Source organism: Pseudomassariella vexata (genome assembly GCF_002105095.1).
Source record: "Pseudomassariella vexata strain CBS 129021 chromosome Unknown BCR38scaffold_16, whole genome shotgun sequence".
Taxonomy (NCBI): domain Eukaryota; kingdom Fungi; phylum Ascomycota; class Sordariomycetes; order Amphisphaeriales; family Pseudomassariaceae; genus Pseudomassariella; species Pseudomassariella vexata.
Window position 1 is genome coordinate 743,001 of NW_024467971.1, and position 25,573 is coordinate 768,573.

At 49.4% G+C, this 25,573-nt stretch overlaps 5 protein-coding genes across 5 annotated transcripts; 3 read left to right on the forward strand and 2 right to left on the reverse strand.

The window, feature by feature from the left end:
• Positions 1–940: 940 nt before the first annotated feature.
• BCR38DRAFT_400370 (uncharacterized protein) lies at positions 941–3,070 on the reverse strand. Its single transcript, XM_040857737.1, has 3 exons — positions 2,642–3,070; positions 2,514–2,586; positions 941–2,454 (listed from the first exon to the last, which is right to left on the reverse strand). The coding sequence occupies exons 1-3, from the start codon at positions 2,731–2,733 to the stop codon at positions 1,312–1,314; spliced, it is 1,308 nt and encodes a 435-aa protein (XP_040711490.1). The 5' UTR covers positions 2,734–3,070; the 3' UTR covers positions 941–1,311.
• A 7,308-nt stretch (positions 3,071–10,378) lies between these two features.
• BCR38DRAFT_460881 (uncharacterized protein) lies at positions 10,379–11,317 on the forward strand (the record flags this gene model as incomplete). Its single annotated transcript, XM_040862467.1, has 4 exons — positions 10,379–10,726; positions 10,789–10,987; positions 11,045–11,158; positions 11,214–11,317. The coding sequence occupies 4 exons, from the start codon at positions 10,379–10,381 to the stop codon at positions 11,315–11,317; spliced, it is 765 nt and encodes a 254-aa protein (XP_040711491.1).
• A 1,048-nt stretch (positions 11,318–12,365) lies between these two features.
• On the forward strand, positions 12,366–14,707 carry BCR38DRAFT_400375 (PX-associated-domain-containing protein). The gene is made up of 2 exons (XM_040857738.1): positions 12,366–13,295; positions 13,347–14,707. Exons 1-2 carry the CDS (start codon positions 12,442–12,444, stop codon positions 14,617–14,619), a joined length of 2,127 nt encoding a protein of 708 aa, XP_040711492.1. The 5' UTR covers positions 12,366–12,441; the 3' UTR covers positions 14,620–14,707.
• A 2,286-nt stretch (positions 14,708–16,993) lies between these two features.
• On the reverse strand, positions 16,994–18,464 carry BCR38DRAFT_400380 (FAD dependent oxidoreductase superfamily; the record flags this gene model as incomplete). The annotated part of the gene is made up of 2 exons (XM_040857739.1): positions 16,994–18,111; positions 18,170–18,464. The coding sequence occupies 2 exons, from the start codon at positions 18,462–18,464 to the stop codon at positions 16,994–16,996; spliced, it is 1,413 nt and encodes a 470-aa protein (XP_040711493.1).
• Positions 18,465–22,163: 3,699 nt separating this feature from the next.
• Positions 22,164–22,959, forward strand: BCR38DRAFT_460884 (putative 2-haloalkanoic acid dehalogenase; the record flags this gene model as incomplete). Its single annotated transcript, XM_040862468.1, has 2 exons — positions 22,164–22,753; positions 22,830–22,959. 2 exons carry the CDS (start codon positions 22,164–22,166, stop codon positions 22,957–22,959), a joined length of 720 nt encoding a protein of 239 aa, XP_040711494.1.
• Positions 22,960–25,573: the final 2,614 nt, after the last annotated feature.

The window sequence follows — 25,573 nt, forward strand, 5'->3', positions numbered from 1 at the left end:
CTCTAGTTCGTATTACAGCCATTTTTAGTAACTGCGATAACCCAATCAGGCGGTAATGGGCTGTTTTCGTACCGTGACGAGAGGTGGGTTTTGCCCGCGAAAATGATGTACGGAGGGAGGGCATAACCGGACGACCCAACGCCTTGAATAACTGTAACCCATTCCCGATTTCCTTGCTGGGCTGCTCTAGGCCTTCCGCGCCGATCAGAAGTCGTCACGACCATTTCGGACGAGATTTGGCCCATCACAAAACCGGTCTCGTCGAGGTTGTAGATATCCTCCTCCTGGATCGCGTATTTCGCAATTGTATTCCGTACCAGGTCAAACCACGCGCGATACGCGTCGGGGTCTTCGCAGAGGACTCTCTGATAGTCGATCCTTCGATACGCAAGGGTTCTAAAAGGTACGTTATAGATCTGACCAGCGCGACGTACACTTAATTTTGGATCAGATTGAAGCGCATGTAATGCTAGAATCATATCACTTTCATTCCAAGAACCAACCATAGTTATGTGGTGAAAAACCGCAGGTCAAAGTGGTAGCGTACGAAAATCTGCCGAAGTGTGCAATTGGACCGTGGACTACGTTACATATATCTGTAAGACAAAAAACAGCGCCAGCCAAAGACCCCGTTGATCGAAGATTTAACTAGATCAGTCTTGTGTAATGAGAGTTGCAAGTGCTACTGTCAGTATCTTCGCTGAGGCATAGCCGTTTAACACGGGTGGTTAGGACCGAGCGCGTTTTAATGTGACTCCACAAATCGGTGCCAATACCCTTACCCATTCGAAAGCTACATGAGTTTGGGTACAAGGTCGATGACTGCCTCATCAATCCTTATACTCTTAACCCCCACTTCCCCTACTGTAGACTTGCTAGACTTCTTCAAATATCCATCATTAACGCTACGAGTTGTCAGACCTTATAACTACCAAAAATACCTCATTCTACAACGAGTGGGTCCCTCGTCTTTTGACGGTCAATTTGGTCCAACACGAGTCACGAGAGGTCATGATCAGGTTCGGGTCAGTTCCTAAATCAAAAGTCCAAGATGATTGAAAAATATGTACATGATAACCCCAGGAAACCCCAAACTCCTCGCTAATATGTCGATTAATTCAGGTACTCCAACCGCGAGCCTGCCAACCTTTTATCAATCCGAGTCGTCCACTCTAATAGCCTGTCTAGTTGTATCTCGGGCCATATCTATATTATATATTCAATGAAAACGCCTCTGTACCCTCTTTGCCGAGCCCGATGTGATCATGATCTAGCGTGATGCGAAATGCCACAAATCCATCCCAAGTACTCCTATACAGTAGCATAACCCACTAATCCGTGGTGAGTTTCGCATCTGCGGCTCCCAGCATTAACGGTGTGGTTTGAAGTCCCCTCTTGGTCCCAGTCATGGATACCAGGCCCCTTGTCCCCCCCGCTCCCCTTTCGGACCACAATCGTCCGCTCAACCTGAATACCGCCCGTCTCACACTCGAGTCCCAGCGTACCCACAACTTGCTCCTCGCGTGTGGAAGTGGCGACACCCAACTGCGTCTCGTCCAACTGCGTCTCGTCCTTCCCCGCGCTCTCGCTCGACGTGTTGCCCATCTCGATGTCATTGTTGAATGAATCAAGACTCGTTGGCCTTGAGGGGCGATTCTGACTTGGCGACAAAACCAACCCGATCTGGCGCGCGGGATTGCCGGACTCGAGCGCCACGCTGCCCTTGCGATACTGCTTCCGCCCCGCACCCGAGTTGGGCTGGTAACTCCCGTTGCTTGAGCCGATAGAGCGCAGGAAGGGGAACCACTCGCGCAGCAGCGGCCAGATCATGGGTAGGTTACTGACGTAGACGGCGACGGAGGCCTCGCGCGTATACCAGAGCATGTAGCTAGGGTCCCAGACATCGTTCAGGTTGAAGACCTTGGTGAGCAGAGCCACGACGATGACAAAACTACCGAGCGAGAAAATGAAGAGCAAGACGACCTTCTTGCGCCAGGGGATATTGACACGCAGCACGAGCGGGATGGGGATCCCTAGCATAAGCAGGTCAGAGCTAATGTTGAAGCACCCCGTGACGATGGCGTAGTACTGCAGCGTGGTGCACTGCGGGTCCGGTGGCGGCATGCCCCAGTAGCCCTCAAAGGGCCTGCAGGCGGTGAAGAAAGTGATTTCCGAGGCGAGCCAGCCGCAGGCGACATAGATGGCGAGGTAGTGCACGGCTTGGAGCTGGTTGAGGCCGAGGGTCAGTCGGGTGTACATGATGAGCATGCACGTCTTGATGGTGTAGATGAGGTTGAGCATGGCCTGCTCCGAGACGATGACAATCTTGGAGCCGTAGATGCGCTCGCGCACTTCTTCGGCGGTGAAGGTGCCGTCGAGTTCGGGAGGGTAAAGGTTCGAGCCACCGCCTTTGGCGATGGTGTTGAGGCAGACTATCAATGCTGTGAAGAGGCCCTGGATATTGTCCGTTAGATGCTAAGATATCCAACATGACTGAGTTGGGGAAGACCAACTCCTGCCAGCATCATGAGATAATCGTCGATTTGGTAGTGTGTCACGCCACTCAGACGCCTCGCCCGAGAGTACCTGCAACGCCGTTAGTGGGATGGGATTGGCGAGCCTGGTAGTTGGAGATGCACACAGCCTAAGCATAATAATGAACACGCCGACGCCGTAAAGTGACCAACTCGACGTACTGAGCTCATCCTGGAATCCGCGGTCGAAGTCGCCCATAATGGCGGCTTCTCAGCCAGCTCGGCCGGGGGTCCGGAATCAAAAAAGCGTCACGGCACCGAAGACGAATCGGAGAACCCGGACCGTCGCCTGCAAAACATTGGAACAAGAAAGAGATAATCAACGGAAACAAAAACAGCAACAGACAGGGCGATTGACGAGGGTATCCCAGGGACAGATATGCGCGAACCGAAGAAGCATGGTAATAAAATGGGAGATAAGACATGAAGGAGACAGAGAGCGGCTCCGTAGCGCCGCGATGTGCCAAATTCGACCATAAACCCTTCATGATGATGCAGAGGCAAGTTGACAGCGGGCGCCAGGACGAGCACCATGCTGAGCCACCAATATCGTGGCAGACGGGGATGGCCGATCGCATCAAGTGCGCGTCAATTTTCTGTACGCCCCGGTCTTGACAGGAGCAATAAATTCGTGTTCGACCTATCATGTGGATTGAAACACTTGTTCCGACGTCGAATCGGGGACGCGGTGAACAGAACACGCGCTCCACGCGAACGGGAGCAGACTGTCTGGTTAAGCGGTGAGGCGTGTCGCCCAGTTCTCATCCCTTGTCGAAATGAAAATGCCTGTCATATCTGTGCAGAGAGAGTACCTGTTTCATTGGATATTTATTATTTCGAGGCAATCACTGGTCGTTACGTGAAGGAGCGACGATTGCCGGTCAAGGTGGCAGGATTCTCACATTGTAATTTGTCAATTGGTGGTTTGGGGGAACGTCCAATTTTACCCTTTCTTCCCTTTTTGAGGAGCCCTCATTCCAATAAGATGGTGCATGTACCACCTAGACGGCATGGGGGTGGACTCGTTGAGAGTGGAGTCTATCTCCACGTTTGTATCTCTCTGTGACAGTCACGTCAATGTGCATTCCCTGGAGATAGGAGAGTTGCGTGATTGGAATACTTTTTGGGCTTGTAGTTATATTACCGCCAGATCTGTCTGACTGGCAGATATTGCGTGAAAGTCGTTGACAGAAAAGCTTGGGCTCACTATGAATGTTTCCCACAATCGGGTCGGGTCAGGTCAGCTGCAAGTCATCATCATGGCCTTGCGATCGGCCTGTCAGTAGTCGGCCCTTGTTTACCACACTGGTCGGTGGCCAAAGATCGATAGCGACAGGATCCGGCTAACCAGGAAGATGCAACATATAAACATACCCACAACTTCCGTCGGCAACTGAACTTGTGTAATCTAGCTTTGTGAAGCTGCACCTGTCATGTAGCACATGAAGAACATAACCTGTGGGCTTACAAGCGCTGCGCCATGTCATGAGTACCGCGCATGGCTGGATGGATGGTTCGGGGTTACTTGAACCCAGCGTGAGAAGACGTCAACTGCCAAAGTTTCGATGAGGGCGCCTACGGCTTTCCTGGTATCGGCGAATCAAGGGTACCAGTTGTACAGGCAACCGGGGCTATAATGTAGTATTGATGTTTTGCATACCTATCTTGAGGCGGCCGATACGTAAGTTCGGGAACAATACTAATTTGAACATGATGGTGGAGACGAGAAGATAAATTGCTTGGGGTTGTGGATCTCTCATCTGCCAACTTCAAGGTATGGATATGGATACTTGCAAGTACCCTCGGTTGATTGCAGAGACAGCAATCAAAAGCCTTTGGGCAAAGAAGCATATCAGGCACTTGCTCGTATATGTGTGCAGAACTTGACTCGCCATTGTCCCCATGAACTTGGAGTATATCACAGCAGTATGTTCTCCCATTGCTAGTAGTAAATTGAAAGGACCATGACCACCAAGGCAATTACATCCAATCAAGCAGAGTCAACCTTGAATCCTCCATGCATCCCTTCTCTTGATGTTGTGATCTCTATGCAGTCGAGTCTAGTACTACTCATGACAGATTCGCCGCACATAAAACTATGGTCATCGACAGGAAGACCAATAGAAACTAGGTCCGAGGTAATTCCGTTGTTGCCATAGTATGGTCCACCTGCAACGGATGGAGTATTAGTCAAACATTTGGAAGAGATGGGCTCGAGTAGAGATAGAACTAACCACTCCACTCACCACAGCACAGCAATCCTCCGTTGTAGGAAGACCTGTCCTAGATGATGTACTATGTGCAGCTTTTCCAGTCAATTATGCAAAGAAATCTGTGAGCTAGAAGACCAGAAAAAAACAATCATATCCATGTCAAGCTCTGCCCAGCCTCTTCCAACATCGGCTCGCGGGCATCGGCACATGAAGGCATTGTGCTGGTCATCGCCAGGCATTGGGTGTACTGGCCGCGCTTCTCCTTCATTCCGTGCCTATGAGAAATTGATTTGTGAGCTCATGGATTCATTTTCAAAGGATGGAAGCAGCAGAGAAGTTGCAACATCAGACAATAGATGGCGAGAGATTTACTAGGGCCAGTTGTCAGTTGCAAGCTCGCCCTGGTCGGTGACGGTCTGACAGTCGTCAAGATCAATGCTCATCTACCGGCCAGTGCTGACGCCGTTTTTGTTGCACTTTCAATACATCCAAGTCGGGGCCTGGAAATTCCAGTCCTCATCGCGGCCGTCGACGGAGGGAACGTCGCTGTCAGCCAGGGTGGACAACGCCATGAACGTGGGCAAAATGACGTCGGCGATTGCCATGAGGGCTCGATGATGAAGTTGGGTCACATTGTGCAGGTGTGTGGAATGCTTGTATGTTGATTTGTGTCGATTTGTGGTACACAAAATGTGCAAAAGGAGTAGGATATGGGAGATGCGAAGGTACGGCCAGGTGCCAGGTCAAAAGCCTACAAAGCCCCGCACCAATCCAGGAGTAGCCATCAGACCAAAACAAAACACAATATATATTTTTGGCCTTCGCATCAATCTACGGGGAGAGATGAATTTGCTCAGTAGGCGAGGCGTTGTCCGATCACTAATGGCTGACGGAAACAATGGAAGGTCAAAAAGAGTTGCGTCAGTAGCTGTCATCAAACGCATCAAGGCCGTTGAAATATTGGTCAGGCACAAGTTGATCGGCTATATGCTTATTATTTGGTTCCCCCTGTTGGAAATAGAGCACACGCTCCCTACACGCATTGGGCAAGTGCCTACGAGCAGTCAATGTCGCCTTCTGGCATTTGATCTTATCATGGAGGCAATATCAATAGTGTTATGAATGCTGGAGAACACTACCAGGGGAATGACAGGTGCTCTGCTGTGGAGCAGTGACAGCAGTGCTTGTATCTGAAGCTCTTCGTTTGATAAAATTGTTGCATGCTACATGATTTGTTGTAGCCTGACCCATTGCCTTAGTTGTCGCGAGTGATAACCCTGAAAAATATCGATTCACATGTCTTCCGACTTTCTATGTTCACATTGAGCTGTGAGCCGCATTTGCAGGTATAGCGTGAAGTCGTTCGGCAGTCTATATCATGGTCTTGGAGATCTCAATATTTCTCATATCAAGATCCAAAGATTACAGCGACGCAATGCTCCAGCTGTTTAAGTCTCTGTAGAGTGTGAACTCTTCCTGCCATTATCAGATACATTGGAGAGCATGACTCTAGGGCATACAATATGAGACCGGAGCCCAGGTAACATGGATAATCAGACGGCAAGCCACTGCTGGCTATTATAGCTTGTAAGGTATTACTACGATTCTAGGATCCCACCTGATTGTGTATCTTGTAGTCAAATATTTGCAATATTCCGATGGCGCAAGGATTCGATCCTTCCTGGATACTCTGGTTTCTCGATGGTATGCTTGTGAGGCCCAATTGTAGATTGGGGGTTGACACAACACTTGTCTACTAAATACAGTAGCCACGTAAGTCAGCATCCTGAAAGAACGCTTTTCTATGCGATTCCGTCTGCATGCTTCCGGCATTGTGAAAAGAAAAGGACGCTCCATGCTCCCTGTGTGACGACTTGAACCATCCCAGGACCCTATGACCCCCCTAATATGGAAGATCGAATCCATTAACGTCCCACACCCACATCCGGGACTCCCAAAAATGCCTCAACACCGCTAGCCTCTAACTTCAACCTCTTTTTTCTTTACCAATATCGATTCAATCGTTACGAAATTTTACGTACGTCTTCTTTACACTAATATGAGTCAATATACCGAAGATGATATTTATCGAGCTCTTCAAGCAATAGCTACCGGTCAAAGCCTCCGAAAAGCAGCATATGAGCATGGTGTCCCAAGGTCTACTCTTTCGCGATGGATTCAGGGAGCCCAGTCAAGAGATATAGCCTTCGCTGACTACCAGAGGCTCTCTCCAGCCCAGGAATCCTATATGGCTGAATAGGTTCGAATCCAGGCTGCCCTAGGCCTCCCACCAACCTATCAACAGCTCAAAGACTTCGCCGAGCGTATCCTACAGATCCACGGAGACACCGAACCACTTGGAAAGAACTGGGTCCAGGCTTTTATCAAGAGGAACCCTTCAGTCAAGGTCCAGAGAAGCAGAGCTATCGATTCCCAGCGTATTAATGGAGCCTCAGCTAATGTGATCAGGCAATGGTTCAAATACCTCGCTATCCCTGAGATCAAAGCTATTAAGGCCTCGAATCGATACAATATGGATGAGACAGGTATTCTAGAAGGTAGAGGATTAAATGGTCTTGTTCTAGGATCATCTGAGACTCGTTCTATACGGAAGAAGCAGCCTGGATCTCGAGCTTGGACATCTCTTATAGAGTGTATCTCTGCGACTGGTACTTGTCAGAGACACTGAACGCAGGACACCGGTGGGGTTCCGGTGGGGTGTTTCGGACAAAAGCCTCCCGAGTCATGATTACAATCTATGTGAAGTTTCGGGATGCCGAGAGTCAGGATTCCCGGCATCGCCAAACCTGCGGCTACGCCGGGTCCAAGCGGCGGCCTAGCTATCTATTTAAGGACCATCTCGAAGTAGGATAGGGAAGGAGTAGAGATCAATGCATCATCGTGGGCACCCCTACCTGAGACCGCCCGTGACCACCCGGTGCTACGTAGGAGGGACGCCCATTACTCCCCATCACTCTGTACTATTGCCTTCGGCCTAGCCGTACCCTGACAGTACTGCACTACCCCCACTTGTGATATACAAGGGAAAGTCTGTCCAGCAGCAGTGGTTTCCTCTGGACTTGATTCCATACGAAGCCTGGAGGTTTACAGCAACAGAGAATGGGTGGACGTCAGACTCTACGGCTATTGAGTGGCTACAAAAGATCTTTATTCCTTTGACTCAACCAGAGGACCCTGAAGAGACTAGGTTACTTATCCTAGATGGGCATAGTAGCCACGAAACGACAGAGTTTATGTACCTCTGCTTTATAAACAAGATACACTTGCTTTTATTACCGCCACACACATCCCACGTTCTCCAGCCTCTCGATCAGTCAGTGTTTGGACCCCTCAAGGCAGCCTATAAGAAGGAGCTTGGTTACCTTGACCGATGGGATACTACTACTGTCGTAGGGAAGAGAAAGTTTCTCCTTTGCTCTAGAAAGGCACGTCTAGCAGCATTGACCTCTAAGAACACTATCAGTGGATGGAAATATACTGGTCTCTGGCTTTCGAGCATAGCTAGACTCCTTCTGAGCCCCCTGCTCCTTGAGAATACGTCAGCACCAATCAGACAGCCTAGTCAGACTTGCAAAGGGTACTTTGATAGTAAGGGTAGTCAGGACTGGGCGTTAGAGACATCAGCAGTAGCCTGGTCAACGCCTAAGAGGAGAGATAAGCTCTAAGATCAACTCAGCTTATTCAGCAAGCTTGATAGTGATCCAAATACCCAGCGGCTACTTTTTCGGAAAGTTCAAAAGGGCTTTGATGAGAAGGACTACTAGTTAGCTGTCGCACAGCGAAATATTGAGGCAATAGAAGCAGATCTTGAGGCTAGTAGGGCTAGGAAGCGGAGGAAGGTCAAGATGAGCCCAAATTCGAAGTTTACTAATATCAAGGCTATTCGGAAGGCTCAAATCGAGGCTGGTGAAATTGAGGATAGTACAGATGAGTCTAGCGAGTCTGAAAATCCTAGTAACGGTGAAAGCTGTATTGTAGTCGCATTAGAATAAGCGTAAAAAAAGGTTGAAGTTAATGGTTATAATATACAGTGTCATTTTTAGGGCGTCCCACATGTGGGGGTGTCCCGGATGTAGGTGTGGGACGTTAACCTACCACAACATCGGGATTTGTGGATTCACCTGATAATCGGGCATATCCGCATTAAAGTTCAGTTGTGTCCATGGCCAGTGTGACATGGACAGATTTTCCCTCGAACCTCAAACGAACTGTAGGCTTTGGCCGTCTTGGCTCCTGTACAACGCTTTCGGTGATCACCTTCGGTGCCAGCAACCAGACGTTATCATCGATATCACATCGCATCTGTAGATATCCATGTTCCCCACGACCTCAGTTGAAGTATATTCGCATTGATGGAGATATAAATATAGAACTGTAGTGTCGGGTGTTTTTGCAGTCTTGCAGTCGTCCGAAGCATTAGTCACCCCAGATGGTTCATAAGTCTTCCTCATCAGGCGAAGTGACAACAGTGATGGCCTCAAGTCCAGCAGGAGACGAGTCGTCCTTGTATGGACGAGGTGATGTTTGATAACAATTTGCAAATCATCGTCATGAGATGCCCAAACGGACACTAGCCCATTTGACAGAAGCTTACCACAGGCACGACATTGTCGCGGTTGGTGTAAGCTGGCAGCCCATAAATGAAGGCTCAAAACTCTCTCCACACTAAGCGCTAACTAGTGAGCTCTTGGCAACCTGGGGAAAATCATATGTCGTACTAGTGCATCATAATTGTCCGATGCTGAATGACTCCTGACAGACGAGCGATAGTTGGCTGGGTGTTTGGCAATATATTGAAACTAGTCGGCTCCAAGGCAAATGGCTCAGTGACTGTTCCAGGTTTGCGGGGCTCTAGAGCTTTTAATAGTGCTGGCGGCAGTAGCTTATACCCCACATCACAACTTCGACAGGGGTGCCTGCGTTGATGTTTCCAGATTGGCTCTGAAACAGGTTGAGATCAGATTAATAAATGGTCGACTGGTCTCGGCCACACTGGGACCTGTCAGCGTCTGTTACGAAAACCGGGCTTGTCACGACCTGATTGGAGCCGCGCTAGGAGTCTCTTGCCTCTGCAGGCCCCGTGCTTTTCTGAGGAACTAGCCTCAATGGCTTTGGGGAACGCAGGACATCTGACAGCGGGAGCGGCAGCAATGACGTTGGCCGGAAGGCAAAGAACAGACTCACCCTGAAAGCCGAAACGCGTTTATCGCCATCAGGCTTGAACTTGTCAAACGGCCGCCGGGGTAGGATGCTCATTCGGTCTGATGATAATGTTTCTACAATGCAGCATCCTGACGTCCATGTGCCGGCCGTCGTGATGACGCAGACTGAGCAGTAAGACTTCAGCGGAGGAACATGGTATATAAACTGCCATCCCATCGTTGATACGAGGACGTTCGAATGATCATCAACGGGCGAGGCCTTGAGTCTAGCATTCTTACACTCTTGTACATCTTCTATCTCATTCTTCGTCGCCGGTTCGACTCTTTTATTAGCCAATTTTTTCACTTGTTCATCTTATCCACTTTCAAGCCGCCCATCCCATCCCAGATCGCCCGATCAATCTAAATCCCTACCACCAAGATGCAACTGTCCAACATCTTTGTTTCTATGATCCTCGCCGCGGCGGTATCCGCCAAGGGCGACAATAATGGCGATAGCGTCAAGTCCCAGTGCAAGTCGTACGCCAGGCTCACCAAGGCGACGGAGCTCGCCGCCAACGCCACCAAGCTGGCCGACAAGTTCGACAACAACCAGACCGAGATCGATGCCTTCAAGGCCAAGGTCGCCGATAAGCAGACCGAGCTGGCCACCCTCGCGTCCAACTCGACCCTCATGAGCTCGTGCGCCGTTGTGCAGGCCGTGGAGGATGACAAGGACGCCTGTGACGACATGGAGGACATGGAGAAGATGATTGAGAAGGCCAGCAATCCCACCAAGCTTGCCGACAAATTTGACGTGTGTCACCCGATATCTCTTGCCCATATTTGATGGCCATTATGACTAACATCAAGATATAGAACAACGCAACCAAGATTGCTGAGTTCAAGGCCAAGGCTAGCGATGCCGTTACCAAGCTCGCCGATATGCAGGGCAACACCACCCTCCTCGCCTTCTGCTCCGTTCAGAATGACATTTCCAGCTGCAAGAAGATGGCCAAGCTTGAGAAGACTATCGCCAAGGCGGGTAACACGACCTATTTGAATTCAAAGTTCGATGGTATGTACATTCAAACCTCCGTCACCCTTGTTTTGTTCCCTGACTAACCAAATACAGGCAACGCCACCAAGATCGCGGAGTTCCAGGACAAGGCCGCGAAGGCCCAGATCAAGCTCGATGCCCTCATGGCCAACTCGTCTCTCATGGACACCTGTAGACGCCTGGCCCAAGGTAATATACCCCACCATGTTATAATGATAGGCATACGCTGATAACGCATGATTAGCTGGCACCAGCGCATCCGACAATAGCTCTCTCGCCGGTCACATCGAGATCGTCGGCGGCCTGGTCACCATGCTGGCCGTTGCTACCGCCATGTTCATGCTGTAAGCATGTTCGGGATAGGAACTTGGTGCACTGATGGATTCTGTGGACTGTGGAGGGGAATTCGCGAAGGATTAAAAATGGAGAAAAGGTCAGGACGGTGCAATGTACATAATTACCAGCGAGTTAAGCGGTATCCATTGTTTATAATGATTATGTTTGAATTTGGAAACGACAGTTGCTGCCTTCACATCTTGTGCCTGTCTCGCATCGATGGTCAAAACGAAGCGTGTGAACCGATGGATCCTCCCATATCTCGTGCATTGCCAGGGTTGAACTTGGAAAACAGAGTTCAAGTTCTCCACTGGCACCACCACTTTTACATGAATACCATATCCGGTACCCAGCATCCCAGATCTATCAGCAGCGACAAATTGGACCATCCCAAAACTGGGCCATTGGCCCTGATATATATTCAAGGCTATATGTGAGCTCATATGTGTCTTTCTTTCACGTGCTTTCAGAGGTCTTGTAACTGAAGCAATGTCGAGAACTAAGGAGCCACCGATATAGTAACCATAGTATGCGACCAGTGTTAAGAGAACTCAGGAATGCAAACTCGAATGCCAAGCTACCTGCGGTTACTTCAGCAGTCAGCAGTCAACGGCCTAATAATTATCAAAAGACCGACTTGTGCATATCCACAGAGATGATGTGGTATCCATGAAAACACCTATGTAGAATTGTGCCCTACGAACCCCATACGGGCGGGTTTGATGGTTTATGTTGTGTGATGTGTGTTCATGGAGAGGATTAGCTTGCCAAAGGGGCAGGCCTGTATATTACAGGCAGCGCACGAGCCACTATCCCGACAGTTTATGATATCCATTTCATGAAGTTTAAATGAACCCCTTGCTATAACCGTGTCCTCCAAGAGTTGAGCCACCCCTATGTTATCGCGTCTTCGTTTGTTGCAGCCCTGCCCTTTGGACTGATGACGTCATAACATCTGTTTATGACTAGCGTGACTACCAGTTTTGGTTGTTCAAGACTCAGCCACACCATTGTGGCAACGTTCCCCGGATCTTCTCTTGCAGCATCCCTTGTCAGTATCCCTTGTCAAAATCCGATCGCGTATCATCGTGTCTTATCGTGCACCGAATCCAGTTATTGTTATTGTTATCTCCAAGATGCCATCCAAGACGCTCACAAGCACGCAGTTGCGGGCGTTGTTCGACATTCTTACCCACTACGAGACCTACAGAGAAGTTGTCAGCTTTCGCGATCCGGCCGCCATCTCCAAGTATGGATACCCCTTCGACAAGGAGCCTGACAAGGATGTACCGCAAGTTGATGGCGCCGAGACGTCGTTCCCTTTGTTGCAACTCCTGCTCACCAGCATCATTCTGCCGGTGCCAGTGGTTCGCGTCATCCCCCGCGACTTCTGGAATGTTCATCTCCAGGGCATCATGGCCAGGTTTGCCCAGGTCGAATTGTCCGAAAGCTATGACAAGTCCGGTCTGGGAACTAGGAAAACTTTGGCGACGGCGGCTTCAGTCATACACGAGAGCATTACCCGCGGCATTCTGGGCGGTGTATCTGAGCGCGGTAGACGGGGATTTCAGGAATACTACGATGCGACAACAGCAGAGGGGGTGATCGCAGCTTGGGACGACGCCATCCATGAGCTCACTCATGGCAATCTGATTGATGAGCTCTTTGATCATGTTACTGCATCGACCAACTTCGAAGACCATTCACCAGCGGTAAAGACTGCTGTCGATTATGCCATCGTTCATATCGCCACGCTACTTCATCAAGTGCTTGTTGTCTCCCCAAAGGGCCAATACATGCGTAGACTCCTTGAAAGCACGCACAAGGTGATACCCTACTCTGTGGTCGGACAAACACTCCGTGTTGGAAATGCTGCCACAATGATGAGTGCCATGTTGAGGTTGCTATTGGGTAAGGTCAGCATCGGGGGGTTTACGAACTGGATGGGCATTACACAGAACGCCGCCGACGGCAGTAACCTCCTTCAGAAGTAATGTTGACACCCTTGACTCATTCAACATAGCCCGCTGACATGGTCCAGGATCATATCGGTAGTTTTGGATTGGGATGCAGGGGACTTCCGGAAAGCTGTCGAGAAGATCAAGAAGTCCAAGAACGGAGCAAGTAACGACCACTTGGCTGCTCTAGATGATCATCTGCAGGCAACTAGAGATCAACACGATCTGATTCGGGCACAAAGCATAAAGCAACAAGAATCCATTGTGGTGTCCATTCTCAAGTCACGAGATCCGGCCCTCACCAAAGACTTCACAGAAGCACAGCACACCCAATGCTTGGAGTACTATGCTGCCAAGCTCGCCGTACGCGATCGCGAAAAAATCATCGAAGTCCTCTGTCAATCGAGCCCCGACTACTTCACAAGCATGATTAAAGAGGGCATGACCGCCATCGATCCCCTGATACGGAATATCCACGCCAACATGGACCTCCGCAGGTATCTGGGCGACGCGCAGAAGTTTCTCGATGACCTCATCCAGACAAGCAAGCCCAAGGAAGCTGAAAATCCCAAGAAAGATGCCGCTATTCCCCCGTCTGTAGAGGACTACGTGGCTTTATTACGTCGAAATCGGCAGCTCCTCTTTGACTGGCTACACGACATTGCCAAGGATTGTCCGGATATCCGTGACGACTTCCGCGGCTGGGCGAAGGAGACCATCAAAATCTTCCGAGCAGATACTACGCCGGAGGATCCAAGTAAGGAGAAAGATGAGCACACGGTCAGATCAGACAAGACGCACAGGGACGATACCTCTGCATCGGGCGCAGGTGCAATAAGCGGCAACTTGGAGTCGATATTCTCCGATCTTTCACCAGACACCCGAGAGGCTGTTCTTACTGCGCTCGATGCCCATGCTGAATACTTGGCATCTCTTGATGCCCTTTCAAAAATGCGAATGCAGCAAATCCTTAACAGATCCGAGAAGGCTTTCGACCAATCCACTGGCAAAGCCAGCAGCAGTAATAGCGAAAGTGGCAGTATGAGTGGACCTGGCACGTATCTCTTGCGATGGCAGTCTTTGCTTGACGAAGCCCTCATCACAACGGCTACCATGTCGGGGCCACCTAGGCGAGGCAAGGAAGTCGCGGAAGTCAAGACGTGGGACAAGAAAGAGAAAATCACTGTAGAACCCAAGGGCTCCTGGGATTCTGACGCTATCGCTACGATGGAAGCGCGCAGTGTTCCGGAAGCTCCTGATGTTGGGGTTGTGACGGAAGCGCTTGGAAAGCCATTCAAGGATATCGTGGCCGATGTAAGTAGCCGAGGTATACGTAACTCGCCGGTTGGCCCTTAGTTAGCTAGAAGAAACAATTTTAGGTTACAGTTCTATAGTTTTATTTCAGTATACGGAAAGCCGGAATCCAAGGACCCCATAGGCTGACATGGAGCCAAAAGATGTTATTTATACACTCAAGGACCGTTGCTGCCATGCTCATCATGTAACACAATTTTCGAATTGCATGTACAACCTCGCATCGGAACTCGCCTGCTCCCGTTGGGGTGTAACCTTGATGATGCCCAGGTAACACTCGACGAAGGTCCAGATAATGATGTTGGCGATGCCATCTAGTTGCGGTTAGTACGTGTTAATCGGTGTACCTTCGATTGGCGGGGAATTGTTGGTGGTCGTCGTTGAGGCAAAAGGGGCTTGTTATTGACATAATTGGTTGGTCGGTTCGTCATAGACAGTCGAGGACGATATTCGAATGAAGATGGAGGCAGAAGCCCTATAGTGACAGTCTTGGTATCATTTGTTGTGAATCAACTCATTGGCAGTGGTATACTTACAAAACACCAATTCCTCGGATCATGGACGTCGTGATCTTAGTTTACGCCGTAGCTGCACATTCCACAGCATGAAAATGGGTATGATAGCAACGGGCTATTCCGTGACCATATTCACGGCCGAAACGGCCTTAGTGAAGACCACGACGACCGTCGGATCGATACAAGTGCTCAAACTGCGATCCCAGGAGGTCGCGACGGGCTCTTGTCGCACTGGTACGACAGTCATGGCCATCAACGTCGTCAAAACCGACATGGCTAGCAAGGCATACAGAAAAAAAAGCAATCTATCTGCGCGGTGATACGTATCAAGGTGAAGCAGATTCTCGAATTGATAAAGACGGAACTGGTCACGTAAAAGACTTGCCACAGCAGCACCAACCCCCTTCCCCAAACGAAAAACAGTGTCAACTTCTTCAATGGCTCAAATTCAACGCTTGAGCGGCCTCCATCATGTTCAATAGGCTGGTTTATCATCCGGTGCACCTATTCCTATGAAAATGCCGTCCATGACGATGGCAGAGTGCATTGTGTTCCACAACTATTGGCATTCCCCGCTTCAAGTCGTCCCGTCTCCAACAGTTGAAATCAGCAGCATTAACTATTCATACTACATCGATTATACTTGTAGTACGTATTCTAATACTCCTTAGGTGGGTTATCTGGCCGGAACTACAAGATTCATGATCTCTGCGCTCAGTTCTCTTCTTGCTCGCTAGCAGGGGCAGCATCGTTGATCTTTACGTTAGAGTATAACTATAAAGACCGAGGATTGAGGCCTCGAGAAGATGGCCAATCTGTTCATTCGCGCCTGCATTTGATCCATGTCGGGTCAATCCTAGCTGCGCTTTGCTACGATAAATTGGGCTTGTTGCGACCTAGAAGCTGGCGTGTTCCTCCGCATATCATATCAAGACGTATGTATTGGTATAGAGGAAAAGGCTAGCTAAGCTGGCAGAAGTAAAGTTGGGCTAAAACGCAAATGCAGGTGCACGCATCAGCAACATATCAGCTAGTCTGGGATGCTATGTCCATTCCATCCAGACGCCCATGTTTTATTGTCATAGCAAATCAGCTGTCTTCGCGTGATCAAGACACATTCGCCGTTGAGGAAGCGTCTCAGTCTCAAGAACGTTTGTGTCTGTCCGGGTCTCGTCGACGTAGGTCTTGTCGCAGTCTCACCATCTGTCCGCTCTCTTCACTCTACACATATAACCATACACCATCACTATTCCCTGTGACTGTCTCCCTTATACGTCACACTGCGTGCTGACTCCTTTGTGGCATCACAGACCCCCATATTCCACCCCGAATACTGCAAAAACCGCGTGCGCGCTGAAGACCTGAAACGAACGCCCGCGCAGTATGCCCAGGTGGCCCAGGACGTCCTAACCAAGGTCGAATAGGGCGACGTTGACGTCATCCAGACGGTGCTAGTGGGCACCAAGGCCGACCGCAACGTCGACGTGCGGGACGTTCCGATGGAGGCTCTCTAACCCACCGCCGGTCCCGTCGTTCAGGACAAACATCTATTGATTGCGGAGGAGAAGCTGATCAAGGAGACGATAGAGAGTGCCAGGGGAAGTCTTGATCGTTCCATTTGGAATGTGTTGCCAATACAGGCAAGAGGTTGTATTCGTGATGATGATGTTAAGACGAAGTTCCAAAGGCTGCAGCTACGGAAGTGCCATCTATGAGCAATTGGCCCAACCGCTGCGCCCAGCACACAGGCGATGTGCCTGTGGCACGCAACAGAATGAGGCTCTTGAAATAAGCACAAAAGAATATTGGAACAAGCTTTCTTGATATTACAATGATAAAAAACCTTCTCTATTTAATAATTTCTAATTAAAACCCAAAAACCCACATACACCAAGCTCACGTCATGCAAGTATATCACCACCCTCTGGCCCCTTCTGCGCCCTTTCAATCCTCTCCTTTGTAGTCTTCAACAACAACGGCATCCCAGTCTCCTCAAATCCCTTTCCACGCACAATCATCTCCGCCAGTCCCTTCGCCGCCAACCAAATAATCGGCATGCCATGCCCGTTAAACCCAGAAATAATCAGCTGCCCCTCCTTCCCGGGCACATGTCCCACATGGGGATTCGAATCCCACGAGTAGCCCATGACCCCCGTCCAAATATCCGTCACCCTCGCCCCGCTATCCTCCCACCCCCGGAAGTTCTTTTGCATGAAACTTTCGTAATAGTCCTTGGCAGACTCGATCAGCACCGTGTCGTCGATATTGTCATACCATTGCTCCAAGTGAGGCCGGAAGATGGAACTAGCGCCGCCGACTACAATCCCGCCGTCGCCGCGCGGGACCAGGTAGCTCAACACGCTTGGGTTGCCTGATTCGCGAATGATGAAGGAGTTTTGGACGTGTGGCGGGGTGGAACCTTGGGGCACGGCGATGTGGCAGCAGATGCCCTTGCAGGGGACGATATTCTTGGCGTATTCGGGGAGGAGGGCTTTGGTATAGGCGTTGGTGGCGTGGACTACCTTCCCAGCCTTGATGTGGCCCCGAGGAGTGGAAACAGTCCAGCTTCCGTCTTCGTTGGGAGTTACAGAGGTGACGGGGGTGTGCGTCTGTATGTTCAGCCCGCGCTTATGAAGCAGCCCGACGAGGTGCAGGATGAACTTGTATGGGAACATGGTCCCAGCCGTGTAGGTTGTGCACGCCTTGGCATTCTTGATACCGCTCACGCCCTCTGCAGCCTTCTGGCCGTAAGTGAAGTGCACGTCGTCCATGTACTTCAGTCCATGGCCGACCATCATTTCGTAGACGGCTTTGGCCCTGTCGGCAGCGTCTTGGTCGCACCATACGTCCGTTGTTCGGGTGAGGGTGAACTCGCAGTCGATCTTCTCCTTCTCTACTACCGCTTTGATGGCCTGCACGTGGGCGATCTCGAACTCGGCAAGGGAGCTGCCAATTTCGAGGCCGAAGCGCTTGATGTATTTGGGAATGTGACCGTAGAGGTCTGGGCGCATGTGACCGCCTGAATATGCGTTAGAGTAAAAGTCTTACGGGGAATCTGTTTCGGCTGAATTTCTAACCATTGCGTCCCGTGGCACCAGAACATGCGCCGCGCGCCTCAACAAGGGTTATCGACGCCGTACTTCCAAGTTCTAGGAGATGGTATGCCGTCGCTACGCCGGCGTATCCCCCGCCTACGATAACGACATCAGATGTTTCTGGCAGAATTTCAGTCGACCTCAAGTCGTCCAACTCGTGTAAATTCTTGCGCCAGAATGATGTATTGCCGCCACTGGCCACTGGTAAAGCCGAGGATGTGACAGGCGCATCGCCATTAGTCGCATTGGGTACATTGTCTGATGATGAGGCTCCCATTCTGTTTCACCGAGATAATTAGGAGTGAGTGATGGTGCTAAGTGATGAGATTGATAAGATATAACTAGTCCCTGGACTGGTCCGCCATGCTCGGATCTCTGCCGATGTAGGAGTGGGTCGACGCGTCCCGATCATTCGGTACTGATCTGACAGCGTGACTTAGCTCGAAGCTATCGTCACGGATTCCGGCGGTGTACGTATTTGGTGGCTCAAGCTTTCGTAGGGAGCCACCTCTCAACAGAGGTGGGGGAGATAATTTGAGACTAAGGGTCCGTGTGGCTCGAATTTTCTATAGTAAATTAATGAATGGGTAAGCCGTTGACCTTAGGGTGTTTGTTATACCTATACTATATATACCCGAAATGAAGTATAGATCTTACATAAAATAGCCGAACCTGCCAAGTGTTACAAATCGCTATGGTCACTATAGCTAGAATACAGCGTATTCGCATCCTTGTTAACTACCTCCTTATCTTGCTATCGCATCACCATTGCCTCTCAGTAGCGGATTCCAGGGCGGTAAGGCCTCCTGGCCCTATACTGACGTAGGGACAGGGATTTTTGGAGGGTCATATCGGATGGAATTATGCAATAAGCCTGTTTCTGCAAGGATCTGAGGAAGTCCCCGGACGCACTGTTGATAAGGAGAGGTGCAGAGGACAACATAAGAGGATAACAACAGAAAACAACAAGCAGAGAGAGAAGACGACCAGAGAGAGAGGATTTCTTTGATTATCGCTAACCGGCCGCTTCCGCTTGCCCCTATCCTATAGTAGACTAGCCGGCGGATAACCGTACATAATATCCAGTGATTTCACATTCGAAATATTAGTAACATCGATATCACGGCCGCTTCAGTTAAGGGCTTATGTTCTATCGGAACATGTCAACTATGAAGGTAGCGGTAAGGGTGTCATGGCTTAGGCGTGGGGTGAACTATTGTATTATGTTGTACCGTGAGGAAGGGAGGTCAAAAGTCTTGCCCAATCCTCCAGCTATGTACATGTTCGCATGCAAATATCTAGGTTAAAGGGTCGACAAATCTAGCATCCGGTGGGCCACCTCCAGGGCCATGACAAAGGGGCTATTTCGGTCCATATTGAGTGACCGCTGCTAAAGGGGACACAGTTATCCGCGCGGCCGATATACTACAGCTGGTCCTTCTACTTCACATCACCCTTTACTTCCAGGCGCTATGTAGTATATAACCATACCTCCTCTTTACATACATCCTTCCATATGTATAACTTCTCTCAACGTATAACGTACCATACAAGCAAGTTAGCTACTTTGTCTTAGTACCGTACGAGTGACTTTCATAACTTAACTGTAAAGAATCAATTTAAACTAATCGGAATTCTCTTCCTCGTACTTATCTTTATTATTCTAAGAAGTACGAGCATTATGTCTGGGCTCTCCGTAGATCCTACAGCGCTATTGGCGAGCTAATTGAGTTTAATTGGGTCAGGCAGCATTATTGGAACCGCACGCCTCACCATACAATAATAATTCCTTCCCCTATCTAATCTTAGGTAAAGTGTGTTTCTAAGTTCAAGCAAAGCTATCTCGAGAGCTGGCCCTTTGGGCGCCTTATAAGTCATGTTACAATTTTACAATTATTGAAATGGGTCCTCTAACAACTTTCAAGTCTGGGATAATCCATTACTGGTGGTCTCTGCGTCGGTGTGGTCATGGCTACTCGGAACTCAGTGGAGCTCTACCGCTTCCCAAACTGTTCCGACGGAGACTGATTTCTCCGGTGTTTTGGTCCTCTGAAGTGATGGCATCATTGACATGCCGAAATATTCGTCATCCAGCCCTCCCCTTTGCCAATGGCTGGAACCAAGTGGACTCGTCCCTGATCAGTATCCCCGCTGAACTCGTCGCCGCCGCTACCCTGGTCTTGTGTTGACCCACCGCGGTCAACAAAGCTGTATGGATCGTCATACTCCGCCTTTTGCTCCTGATGAGCAAGATCAACCTCATCCGTATCTACGTACAGGTTGAATTCATCTGTCCTATACTCAATATCATTCTCGTTGTCAGTATTATCATCGTGGCTCCTATTCAGGTATCCAAAACCTCTCCGTCGCAACATTCCCAAGGCCGCCCGCCGTGTAATCTGGCGTGCGTGCATCTTCTACGTTCTGACGAGCCCCTGGAGTTCAGGCAACAGTACTCTGCTTTGCGGCTCGCGCTTCCTCTACGGTATAGCTCGCAACGGCCAAGCCCCCAAGATCTTTACCCACACTATTCGCTGGGGCACTCCCTATATCTCCGTGTCCTTCTTCTGCACCTTCATGAGTTTGGTCTTCATGTCCCTCTCGACGGGTGCCGACCTAGCATTTACGTGCTTGCAAGACCTTGTCAGCGTGTCCTTAGTCTGCAACTGAATTATTATCTTCAGCGTCTATCTACGCTTCTACTACGCATGCAGAAACAGGGAATCGACCGATCCGAGCTACCCTGAGCTTTACCGTTGCAGCCCTTGCCTCGCTTGGGTTGCTACGATCTCTTGTTCTGTCCTCTTGCTGACGGGAGAATATGTGGATTTATGAATAGGTTCATTTCAAGCTATCTGAACCATTCTTATCCTGTTCTTCTTGTACTTCGGCCATAATTTACGCACAAGATCTCTATCCTAGTGGTCAAAGATCTGCCAATTCGCAAGTATATTGATATTGCTAATGCGAATATGTACCCTGGGCCCGAGAAGCCACACAAGCCGGGATGGCATAATATCAGTTTCTGGTGGGAGTAAGATGCTTACTGGGGCATTGAATATGAGGATATCTGAGATTGTGGGATTTATGTGTATTGGGATCTAGGTAACTATAAGAAAACGGATATTTTTATGAAGTGAATAAATTACTTTGTGCACGGCCTAGGATAAACACCAACAAATTTGTGCTGTGGGGTTGTAGATTATTTATAGAACATCACCAAGTTGCGGTGAGCGGTGCAAAATTGTTGAATACTGAACAAGGCCTGCCAAAACAGCCACTTAATTCCAACTTACAGTGAGATTTGATTAGCATCACGAGGAAACACGCCTCCGTAAAACCTTACGTAGAATCCTCTCAAAGAGCACAGCTCCAATTGAAAGCACACAAAAATGTATCAGTAAAGATATTAGTCGAACAGCGTGCTGTTCTTCCCTGGTTCCCAGCTCCCTTGACCGGGGTCCAGGGAAAAACTCCTCAGAGAATGACACCGGGCCGGCGCCTGCTCTTCTTCCCAGAACCGCTGGTTAGTTCGGCCGGCCGGTTCGCCAGGCCGACCCGATCAAGAACAAGATGATTACGTTTTAGCATTTACAAGAAATCAAATGACAGGTGGGTTGTACCCCAAGAACTCGGGGAAATATCTCCACTCGGCTTGGAGTTGACTCTTGGACAATCCAGATATCGGAAATCTCCACTAGGGATTCGTCCTATTCGCGACGCAGGGCGATGCTCGGAGGGCAAGGTTACGCGAGTATTTTCGGTCAGGCGCAGTGGCATTTAGAGTTCAGAATTTCATCGTGAGTATAAGCATCAAACAACTTGCCAGCCAAGCATATCGTGAATAACTCTGAGTTTCCCTTACTCAAATTCATTCGTGCTTGAAAAATTAAATTCGGCTCCGCTATTTTCACTCACTCTGCCCATCGCTCTCGCCCTATCGTACACCCACACAAACCATCACCTTACGGCCACCATGTCGAAGCACGTGGTTTTCGACGTAGTTGGCACCTGCGTCGGCTACGGCGCCTTCTTCGCCGGCATCGAGAAGCACATCGGTCCACGCCTTCGCGAGCACGGTATCCCTTCCCAACTCTTCGGGTTCGCCTGGATGGAGTCCTCCGAACGGGAATTCACTTTCCTCTCTATCTCAGAGCGCTACGTCCCTTACAAGGACGTCTTCAAATCGCTTTTCTACCGGGTTCTATGGATGTCTGGTATTTCCGATCCACGATCTTTTGCTACCGATGCCGAGCGCGACGCCATCTGCGCGACATACTCAGACTTGGAATTGCGGGAGGGTGTTAAAGAAACATTTGAGTTGTTGAGGAAGAATGGCTTTACGGTTTGGTGTTTAACGACGGGGGATGTGGAGAGGGTTAGGGGATACTTTTTGAGGGCAAGAGTAGACATGCCGATGGAGAACTTCAAGTCGTGCGATGCTGGGGGTGTGGCTAAGCCGGCGTTGGCGGCTTACCGACCACTGTTTAGGGAGTTTAAAGAAGAGGATGAGAAGTGGTTTGCTGCGGCTCATTACTGGGATGTGAGCGCGGCCAAGAAAATTGGGCAAGTCGTCCGCCATCCGCGCTTGTTAGTTGTTTTTGATCAGTTGCAGAGTGCTAACTTCTTTGACTTTGCGCAGATTTAAGGGGGCATATTGCTCCGTGTACGAAAAGGAAGATTGCGCGGAGTTGTTTGGGGAGAAAATGGATGTCATGTCGGACACTCTTCCTGAAATGGCGAGAAAGATTATTGAAGCGTGTGGGAAATAGAGTTGGATGGTCCCAAGCACTGGACTTTAGAATAGTGAAATACCGACATCGTAAAACGAGAATACGTAAGAGGCTTCGCCGATAGAATAATCTGAACATGTGTGAGACTCGGCAAGACCCAGCTGTCATATATAAAGTCAAAATAACCAATTCAGATACGGTAGCCTCTTTGGTGGAATGGAGAACCATGAATAATAGATTCCGAAATGGCTATGGAACTCTAGAAAGGGTGTTGGGCACATAGTCACAGGTGAGTCTTCAAACCCTAAGGTCTTGCCGATCCAGTGCTTGTAACGCAGCTGATGGCCATGGGGGGAATATTGACTATTGCACAACTCAAAGTACCTCCATATACCGTGGACAAGTTTGTTTGTCGGTTCGCCATTGACAGGGCTAGGGATCGGTACCTCTACCGCGTCACTGTGTCTTGATTCAGAGGCATGTTTTGAAAGTGCGTCATGTTCCTTCACTGAAAATCCGGCCATAGTTGATTAGTCAGGTGCTTGGCTTGCATCTTCGGTAGCTGGACAAACCGTGGCGAAAGCGACGTTTTCATCACGAGGATGAATCAGAGGTTGGATCTCTTCAAGCTCAAATGACAAGTCGCCAATCCTTGAGGCAAAAACTGAAAACCATCTGCGTAAACTTCGCGCTGATTATCAAACATCCGGTCGAAAGCAGACGAACATTTCACATCTGAATAAGCGTCACTCAAATCTACTCGTTCGACATGGACATCGATTACCCAACGAGCATTAGTGGAAATCAGTATACTTCAGCGCCAGCAGCATTATTCATCTTCTGTAGCTCCCTGTTAAGATTTTTGAGTTGCTTGCACACTTCAACCTGTCTTCGATAACCCTCTAAATTTATCGGAGAAGGCTGATTGGCAACGGTGTTCCATTCGGACTCGTCACTGCTGGCTGTAGGATTGACAACTTCACCTACCTTGCCTATTCTAGTTTTCTCACAGTTCTGTCAAGTTGTACTGCATTGACTGCTGTATTCACTAGCCTGACAACGTTACTGTCGGTATTGCTAGTACCAGCTTCTCCAATCTTGATGGTGTCCAGTCCAGTCTGGAGGCTGATGCAGAATGCCTATGTAGGATGATTCAGTTTCGGGAAATATCTGGCCAACTTTTTCGAAAGCGAAGGGTTATAAAAACGACTATAGAACAATCTGCGCCCCGCCCCTTCCCTCGTCTCCTCGCCGTACATGGTTAAGGTCGTCCCGATTATGACTTTCCTTGACTCCGGGCTTGGCTATTCAATACGATCAACATTGAGGAATCAACTAACGTAACCATTGTATCGATGACTTCATCTTCGTCTTCAGGAATGCGTTGATGGCTATACCCCACAGGCTAAATGGTCGGGCAACGCTATCTACGAGTACGAGTCCGTCCTCCAGCACAATTAGTACCATGACAGAGTCCATTAACTACATCCTCACCTATCCTGCCGGTGAACCATGAACAACAAGTGACTTCAAGATCCAGAGTTCCGGCCCGCACGCAGTCTGCCAACCTTTTCTAGAGGCAAAAAGCGCGTTGTTCAATTGGATCAAGCTGTTGGATTATGGGCAAATGGTCTTGTATTGAAAGTGTCATGATCTCTGGAGAGTCCTGAACGAAGTGAACGGCGGCCATAAGGGCCTTATATAGACAGTGATGACTGGTGCCTGTCCCACAGGCAGGACTTGTGTGGTTCGATGGGTGGTGGTCATATTGGCCCATAACGTACGGTGCGTGGCCATATGTCCTTCCAAGACTGGCAGTCTTGATGTAGTAGCCTTGAAAGTCCAACACAAGCTCGTACTGCCCCGTCTCACAATGACAACGCACAACTTCGTGCATAGTTTGTTCAGGTACCAAATGCCTCGATGATATGAAGTGTTTGAAGTGGCCAGAATCCCAGCCACAACGAAAGATTCATCAGCAACAGCGGTTGGGTCGCCAAACCACGCATACATCAGCCAAGCCAATGCCTCGACTTCTGTGTCAAATTTCGATGCATTAAAAGCCCCAAAGCAACACTTTCCCTCGTTCACCATCGACCTCAAAAGTTCCAATCTGATGCTTCCGCCCAGATCCTCAATGCATGCCACTTATGTCAAAGACCCAAGCCATGGAACCAAATTTGGCCGAAAGTAGTTTGACTGACCTGAGGAAATAGATAAACGGCGGATAAGCTAGTCTCCCACTAGGTGATCCGGTGCATATCGATATCTCCACCGCAGACATTCCCAATCTCCAGTTTGAAAACGACTCGCTGCGGGCTATTAGAACCCTCTTGGAGATGGCATTCATAGTGATTCCGAGCGCTGATATAGGTCAAGGACTTGACATCTCCGTAAGTCCGTTTGGGACAGCATTGAGCTTGTGCCTTATGGAGAGATTCAGATGGCAATCATGAATTGCCCTTGGAGAAAACTCGGGACGAAATCGTGACCGTTGCTGGATTTGAGGCACAATGACGGACGAACTCTTTTCAAGGCGGATGAGGGGAAACGAGAGTTGCCCAACTATATGAACGTGCTAATGACTACCGGGCGATTCGCCTAATTTTATGTGCTTGAAAACACTGTAGAATAATACGACTATTGATAAGAA